The sequence below is a fragment of the Egretta garzetta genome, unplaced genomic scaffold (assembly GCF_000687185.1).
Source record: "Egretta garzetta isolate BGI_Z169 unplaced genomic scaffold, ASM68718v1 scaffold941, whole genome shotgun sequence".
NCBI classification, from domain to species: domain Eukaryota; kingdom Metazoa; phylum Chordata; class Aves; order Pelecaniformes; family Ardeidae; genus Egretta; species Egretta garzetta.
Window position 1 is genome coordinate 14,859 of NW_009258518.1, and position 8,926 is coordinate 23,784.

The 8,926-nt window shown below is 51.2% G+C and overlaps 1 protein-coding gene across 1 annotated transcript; it reads right to left on the reverse strand.

Annotated features, from left to right (window-relative positions):
• Nucleotides 1-266: 266 nt before the first annotated feature.
• On the reverse strand, nt 267-2,945 carry LOC104132607 (sulfotransferase 2B1; the record flags this gene model as incomplete). Its single annotated transcript, XM_009645920.2, has 6 exons — nt 2,777-2,945; nt 2,254-2,462; nt 1,704-1,830; nt 1,073-1,167; nt 805-985; nt 267-375 (listed from the first exon to the last, which is right to left on the reverse strand). Coding segments are annotated over exons 1-6 (857 nt in total), but the record flags the coding sequence as incomplete, so codon positions are not given.
• Between the last annotated feature and the right edge of the window lie 5,981 nt (nt 2,946-8,926).

Sequence of the window (8,926 nt, forward strand, 5' to 3'; positions counted from 1 at the left end):
CTGGGCAGACGAGGTGCTTAGGGACATGGTTTAGTGGTGGGATGGCAGGGTTAGAGGAACGGTTGAATGTAATGATCTTAAGGGTCTTTACCAACCTTAATGATTCTATGATTCCATGAAATTAATTGCCTGCACACTGAGGTTCAGTACCATTTGCAGCGCTGGGGACAACCCCCTCTGTCCAACAGCTGCCAGTTCCCCCAGTTGTTGGTGGCTGGTTTATAGCCAGTGCTTAGCTGCCTTCAGACAGGGAGAAATCCTAATACCTGTCCCACGGAAAGGTCATGTTCAGGCCCTGCATCCTGTCCTGGTAGATCCTGTCAAAGGTCTCACTCTGCGCCACCGTGAAGTGGTTCTTCCAGTCCCCGCAGATGCCTGAGGAAGAAGTGTTTGGGGTTCAGAGCCCATCGCAGCACGCAGCCGCCCTCTCTGCTCTGTAGGCACGTGGGGAGAGGCTCAGCTCTTGGGTCCAGCTACCACCCCAAGGGGGTTGTCCAAAATGAGACACCATCCCCATCCCTGCAAACATTCAAGGTCAGGTTGGATGAGGCTCTGAGCAACCTGATCTGGTTGAAGATATCCCTGCTCATTGCAGGGGGCTTGGGCCAGGTGACCTTGAAAGGTCCCTTCCAACCTAAACTATTCCATGACTGTATCCTATGATTCTATGAACCCCATTATTCAGACTCAAATGCACCTTGATGCAGCTGTCCAAGATACCCTCACTCTCTCTGTCCTCATAGGGGAGGACACCTGACAGGGGGGGTCTCCCTGAGGTGTTGTGGTGGGGTCCTTCTTGCTCACCCTTCCTCAGGAACTGGCCCTTTGTCTGGTCCATAATGTCTGAGGGGAGCAGGATGGAGCTGCACATGGGGTTCTCCCGCATGGCTGTGAAGGACGCATTTTGCACCACTGAGGAGATGGCATCATCATCCAAATCCTGCCCCAGGAACCGGCAGAGACGTCTCACACTGCTGTGCAGGTCCTGGAGGGACAGACAGAGCCTGTTACCACTAAGTGGCTTGTGACACACCAGCATCTTTGGAGCTGGAGGGTCTGCCTAGGTGTCTACCTGCTTTCGCTCTTCATAGGTGATGAAGAAGAAATTCTCAGTGTCCTTCATCTCCATCCAGCCTCGGACATGTTCAAACCAGGAGCCATGGGGCACTGACGGGAGGCAAAAAGCAGTAGGGTGGGGCAGGGGATGGGCAAGGTTCACACAAGGTTGGGAGCAGGGCAGCCATGATGCAGGACAGAGCAACAGTCTCCATGGAACTGGTGGGACTGGGAGGTTCAGCTGTAACTGCAGCTGAGCAGTGGGTTCTTCTCCAGCCACCTCCACGCTAGGAAGAAGTTGAGGCTAGAGGTGTACAAGGCTCATGGGTAAGGTCCTGCCAGGGCTTTATAGGCTTTCTTGGCCAAGACTTCCTGAAGATATCTGAACTTTGCAGGAGAAGGCAGGGAAATCCACTTTCCATCAGCTTCAAAGCACAAGAGGGCTTTGTGGGCCTGTGCGTCTCTCCAGAAGTGCTTTGCTTTCCTCCTGACACATTCACCTCTCTCCTGTGGGAAGCTTGGCTTCACAGCCATCATCAGTGGACAGTAGCAAAAGGCCCTTGAGCCAGAGGTGATGGGAGACACCACACACCCACCCACCCACCCACCCCCCCCTGTTCCCCGAGCAAGCCCCAAACCGCACTCACGCTCTCCATTCAGAAAGTCCCTCAGGAACTGCTCGAAGGATGTGGGATCCTCATAGCTGTTGCACATCTTGGAGAAGTAGTAGTAGGAGACAACAACATCCCGAGGATCCCGTAGGGTGTAAATAACCTGGGGTAGAGTGCGTACAGGAGTGATAGGCTCCCGGTAGGGGAAAGGGAGTTGCAGAGGCTCCCGGTAGGGGAAAGGGAGTTGCAGACCCTGGCACTGGGGTAGATCTGAAAACAGAGGAATCTGCCACCCAAGGACCAACTCCATGCTAGACTCTGTCATGCAGACCTTGGGCAGGGGTCTCCATCAAAACACAAGCCCCGTAGAGTTTTGGAGACTCTCCAAAATACCCAATAGGGGAACGACATGAGATGGGAATCTGCGTATTCCCATCTGGAGGGCATGGAGGACACTTGCTACTCTCCTAGGCCAACACCAACATCCTCACCCAACACCTCTCACTCCAAGGTTCCCCATATCCTGGGCAATGGTCTTCCCAGGTCCCCTTTCACCCTTGAAGCTCTGCATGGGTGCCTGTCCCACCTTGGCGCTGGAATGGGAGAAGGACTTGGGGAAGATGTGCCTGGGGAGGTGGCAGGTCAGCAGGCGAGGCGGGGGGTAGCTGAGGGCTGACTCTAGACCCAGGCGGGTTGAGAACCAGGGCATGCGGTCAGAATTGAGGACAGTTTGGCTCCAGCCAGGGCAACCGTGGCTGCGAATGAGGCTCAGGATCTCGGTCATCCACACAGTGCCTGTCAGGGAAAGCAGAGATGCAGGGCAGGGGACCTTGCCCGGGGGGTTGGGATGGGAGGACCTCCCTGTGCCACAGCTCTATGGTCAGAAGCACCCTCAGCACTGAGTCTGTGCCCCATCAAGAGATGGTGCTGCTGCCCTGCCGATGAACAACTACTGCGGTAACACCCTCCTCCCCCACCCTCCAACATTCCTCTTGCCCACCACAAGGGAAGATTCACCCTCTGAACAACATCTGGAGGTGTTTCCAAAGCCCTCAGCCCTCTCCTGCTCCTCTCCACCCTTAGCCAGCCCTGCTGTCCACCCCTCGTACCAGACTTGGGGTAGGTGACGTTGAAGATGTCATCGTCCCGCACCAGGAACTCATTGTGGGCGAAACTCAAGCTGTGCTCAGAGTTGTAGGCAGGGGGGAACTTAATGCCTTCGTACATCACATAGTGGACCGGCATGGTGACTGGGTGGGGATGGGGATGAGGTGCTGCAGCTCTGAGCCACTGTGATACAGAGGGAGACAGACAGGGTTAGGGTGCTGACTCCAAGCCAAGAAGCCTCTTCTCTACCATAGTGGGTCCTAAACAGGAGCCCATCGGGGGATGTTGGGGATATGGGATGTGCATCATGGGAAAACCCAGCTGGATGCTCTCCGGTCCTTCCTCATGGGGACCCTACCCCAACAGCAGGTTGTGTGGGTGGGGGTCTGCTGCCTTGTAGGGCATTTAAGGAGCTCTAGGGCTAAATTCCTGTTGAGGGACCAACCTCCCATCTCCGTCCCCTTGCTGCCCCACATGTTTACCTGCCCTCACAGCTTGGAGGGGTGACGAGCAGCGCTGTTGCAGGATCTCTGGCCAGCCAGGGGGACAGGAACTAGAAATTCCCTGCCTGGTACCCAAAACCCAGCTTTGTTCTGCTCCAGGAGCGCCAGGTCCTCAGAAATTCCAGGAGCTGGAAGGAGACTAAAAAGGGAAGAGAAATTCTTTCTGCCCCTGTGCCACCATTCTGCAGCAATGATTAACAAGATCCAAAGTCCGGCAGGCATCCCTTTCCCGAGCACGGGGCGGGTGGGCTGGGATGCAGGGAGCACACCAGTGTAGGTCCTTTTGGGAGCACGGTGGGGTGGGAAACTGGTGTCATGTGTCCTCTGCCCTGAACTCCAACCCCGCTGCAAGAGCCCCGCTTCTCTCCCATGTCTCTTTGAATTCCCACCTAATCCTCTCCCTTTTCTGCCAAATAAACTGTTAAATGATTTCCCTGACCTGAAGATCCTTGCCCAGCGATTTTCCCAGTAAATTTAACAAATCCATGAAAATATGGATTACTAAAATGTCTCACTAAAAAAAAAAAAAGGTCCTTCCAGGAAAGGCAGCAATGCTGCTACAGCAATAAAAGATGGGCCAGATCCTCTTTTCCATGAAAAGCCTTCACGATTGCACTACAGGGGGAGGAAGAGGAGAAGTTCTTCCTCCGTTGAGGCACTGTATGGTCTGCTGTAGATCCAAGGACGGGGATGTTTAATGCCAGTAATGAGAAGCAACCAATGCTTCTAGTAAATAAGGCAGCCGTGCAGGCATCTGTAAAATTAAAAGTATTTTCTACACGGTCCCCTAGGAACGCAGCCAGGATCCCGCTTCCTCACAGAAGGATTGCTATTTTGAAAATGTTATGTAACGCGATATGCCCATAAAAGCAGACAGAAAAATAAATCCATGGGGTGCGTGCAGAGTGTTTGAGAAGTGGTAAATTTTGGCTTTGAGTGCATAGTGCATTGGTTTTTTCAGACAACCAATTAACCCAGCGATTCCCCTTTGGATCCTGCTTTGCTTTCTAAGCAAACAAGAGAGAAAATGGGATTAAGAAATGTTTAAACACTTCAAAGAAGAATGTTAACCCACCCCCGGGTTGGAGGTTAACAGTGGAAGTGCAAAATTAAATTAACCATTCACCTTCCTTGCTTCAAGCTAAGGAACAACTTAAGCAACACTAAAAATTACAGGGAAAACTTCAAAGTATTACCAAATTTTTTTTTTGTTTACAATCCAAGCAGATATTTTCAGAACCGAGCTAAAAGAAATCTATCTGGTGTTTTATAATCAACAGTTAATAACTAACGGTGGGCTTGCCCACCTCCAAAAAGTAAGTATAGCAGCCTAACGAAGTAGTAGGAATTAGAGAACCAATATGTGACAGGACAAGGGGTGATGGTTTTAACTGAAGCAGGGTAGGTTTAGACTGGATCTAAGGAAGTAATTCTTCCCAGTGAGGGTGGTGAAACCCTGGCAGGGGTTGCCCAGAGAGGTAGCGGAGGCCCCATCCCTGGGAACATTCAAGGTCAGGTTGGACGGGGCTGTGAGCAACCTGATCTGGTTCAAGGTGTGGCGGGGGTTGAATATCTCCAGAGAAGGAGAATCCACAGCCCCCCTGGGCAGCCTGGGCCAGGGCTCGGGCACCCTCACAGTCAAGAATTTCTTCCTCCCGTTCAACTGGAACCTCTTCTGCTTCAGTTTGTGCCCATGGCCCCTTGTCCTGGTGCTGGACACCACTGAGAAGAGTCTGGCTCCGTCCTGGTGACACCCACCCTTGAGATATTTGTAAGTCTTGATGAGATGTTGATTTAAGTTAAACTTGAAGGAAAAGCCAGTGATTATAAAGATTGTCAAGTATTAAAAATATTAAGATGCAACAATTCCAAATCAAACCTGTCATGGCAGAATTAATAGCAATTAAAGGATATGTAAAAGCTAGGAATGAACGATGCATGCTAGGCTTTTAAAACATCGCAATGAGGTATGAATATAATAAACTAATTTCTCCAGCACTAAGGTTGTAGAAGGAAATCCTAAACTGGAATCCACAGCAATATAGAATGAATTAAAATCAGTTAATTAATTAAAGTTACCACCTTAAAATTAATTAAAGTCGCAATAGAGGAGTGAAGTCTCATTAAAGAAAACCCATTTGTGCCCAAGTGGAACAGAAATCAAACACGTCACGCTTTCTGGGAGCCCATGCAACTCCCCAACTGCTGCAGATCCAACATGACATCGTCCCCAGTTGGGTAGAAAATCAGAAATAAATAAATAAAGTGGAAAACCCATCAATATCTCTTTAGGGACAGTGTTTTTTTCAGATCTCACCTGGATGGGGTGCACGGGGTGGACACTCTGGGTAGGCAGTGAATGGTTAATTGAAGGTAGACATGGCCAAAGGTGGTTTGTTTCAGCATCAGTCAAGCTCTGGGTCTTCTCTGGAGGTACCCGGTGGTGCTCATAGATGATGGGGAGCAGCCACACGTCCAGATGGGATCATGAGGAGCATGGGGTCCTTTGGGAACGTGATTCCTTGCCCTTCCCCACTGAATGTAACAGGAATCTGGCAACTTCCAGATGCCTACAGGTGCCTATAGGTGCAGCCCTCCAGGCTGCTTAGCATGATGGTCCTCTGTTGGGATGGGCCTCAAAGAGGTCCATGTCACCACGTCAGCATGCCTCAACCTCTGCCAGTTGCCCCAAGCCATGTCCTTCCTGGGATCCCAAGCAGGCAGCAGACTGGGTTGCAGCATGAGATGGCCCAAGCAACCTGGGGAACACACGGAGTCATTGCTCACCTGGGTTCACTGCACTGGGCACCTCCAAAGACCTCCTTCACCTCCTCTAGCTGGGGTTATTTGCAACTTTGTTTTGTCTTTTTTTTTCTGTTTTTATTTTATTTTTGAATTATGGTGCGGCTTTTTATCTGTCTCCTGCATTTTATTCCCCTGCTCTGCTGCAGCTCCAAGTGGCTTTGTATCTCATCTTTGGCTCGGCCTCTTGGCAAACTCAAAGCAAAGAGATGCATCATCTGTGGGGCTTCTGAATCACTTGCCCTTTCAAAGGGTGGGCAAGTATTTGAGCTTTTTGGAAATGTTTGCCTAAGGGCTGCTGTGATTGTCTGTGTTACTGGTTTATCCTGAGTCCTCCTGCATTGCCGCTTTGGGAGGTGGAGGGTGGGTCGGGTGGTAGGAACAGCTCAGAGCTTCCCTGTAGCGAACCCCAAAGGACCAGTTTGGTTAGCAGGATGGTGACCCACCGACATGAACCCTTCGCATCCTGGGGTTAGGTGCGGCAGGGTTCTACACCTCCCTTTTATGATGAGGGTGGTGAAACACTGGCTCAGGTTGCTCAGAGAGGGGTAGTTGAAGATGTCCCTGCTCACTGCAGGGGGGTTGGACTAAACAGCCTCTAAAGGTCCCTTCCACCCCAAATATTCCGTGATTCTATGATTCTGCTTCTTCTCTCTGTTCCATTCCCAGGATCTGACGCCATTCCGTGTGGCTTCCCCTCCATCCTCCCGGAGAGATCCCACTCCTCCTGCGCCAAGGACGGGAGCAGCGAGGCAGCAGCCTGCTGTGCCCTGCCCAGCACCTACCACAGGGCTGCAAGGTGAGGGGCTTGGCCTTGCACCACAGGAGACCTGTCTGCACACATGTGCTACAGGCACGTCCCTGCCATGCACACACACATCTGCACACGCACATGCACTCCAGGCACGTGCCTGCATTGCACATACATGTCCCCCTACACACACACAGACACTTCAAGCATGTCCGTTCACTACACATATGTTCTCACCTGCACACACTCAAGTGCTCTGGGCACATCCCTACCGTGCACATGGTTGTCCCCACATGCACACGTGTGTTCCCACAGGCAAAACCATGGGCACTCCAGGAATAACCCTGCCATGTACATGCATGTCCCACATGCACATGCATATCTCCATACACACACATGCACTCCAGGCACGTCCCTGCCATGCACACCTGTGTCCCCACATGCAAACATACGTTCCCAGATGCACACACAAGTGTTCCAAGTCTGTCTCCACATGCACACATGGGCTCTGTGCTCATCCTTGCCTGGTGATATCAGGATATGCGGTGAGGATCCTTGTTGACACTGGGGAAAAACTGGGCCATGCTGGGAGTCTCTGGGGTGTTCTGGGGGTAGAAAATGGGTGATGAGCCAGGTTGAGGGGGGTGGTCCTGGCCATCCCACAGGCACTGGGGATACTGGGTGGGCTGGTGGCATTGCTGACGCTACTGGGGTCAAAAAAATTCATATATTTTTGTGTCAGCAGCTCCTACGTGGCTGTGGTTGGAGCCTTTCCCGCTGCTGCGAATTCCTCCATTGCTGCTCGCTGCCTCTTTGCTCCCACCCACCCCCCCCGGCCCCTCCACTTAAATTATTCTTTTTCCTTTCCCGACGTATTTTCTCGCTTTTATTTAGAGCTTGTGAGCAGCAATTCCTTCATGGCTACCCTCGATACCCCAGCTATTGCTCTGCAGGTGGGACCGGTCACCTTGATCAGTCCCATGACTCTCTCCAAAACGGCCACTTGGCATCACCCCGTCTTTGCCAAAGCCGTTTTCACCAGGGTTCAGCTCGGCTGCGGCACTGCCCGCCCAGGAAGTACCTCTCCTGACGTGTTTTAGGAGCACGTAAGCTTTTTTGAGACCCTTGTGGTCGTCTAAGGATAATATATATGTATATAATAACATCTAAGGATAATATATATGTATATAATAACACTGTAAGAGTCACTTTGTAATTAATTCATACATCTACAAACTACTTAAAGCAATTCACCTGCGCATACACACATACATGATCTTATACACACACACACACATTTGTAAAGGTATACCTGCAAAAATCCCCCTCGGGTTCAGTGAAATACTCACATCAAATGTCTTGGCATTTCTCAGCGGGCAAGGGTTGAGCCTCAAGAGTGAAAGGTTTCAGCCCAGGCTCCACTCTTGGTCATCTGCGATGCACCTCCAATTCTAGCAAACTTAAGAGATAGCTGGCTCTGAGAGGTGTCCCACTCGGAGGGAGACACTGGTCGCAGCCTGCTGTGGTCCCGAAGAGCTCAGAGGGACTTAGGACGGCCTTTTTATAGGATTGTGAGTTTATTGGCTTTAGTCATCGGTAAATTTCCAGTCTGGGCCACAGTCCGAATCATTAACCACTGGAATTCCAGTAACACTGGTACCGTGCCACTTGGGCTATGATTCAGATAAGGCATGTTCCAAGGCTATCAGGGATTTACTGACTGTTCCCGTTCTTGCTCCCTGCCTCAGCCATGTAGGAGTTTCTGGTACAGACAGTGCTGCCTACTCGTCTGACTCCTCACAACAAGGCCAAGATCTGATGGGAGTTTCTGAAATTGTAAAGCGGTCCACGGGAAAAGAGCCAGGGGAGGGCGGTGGGGGATGCACCATCCACAACCCTTCTCTGTGTCTCGGTCTCAGAGGTGGTGGAAAACATTGGAGGAAAGATTTTCACCCTCGGTGGAAGGTCTCCTCTAAGCTCATGCTGCTCCTGGTGTGTGCTATTAATCATAAACCCATTCTTGTGTAATTTATGCAATGCTCATGGTCCTGGCCATGGTCAGCAGTCGCCACTGGAAGCTGATCCAGAATTATGGC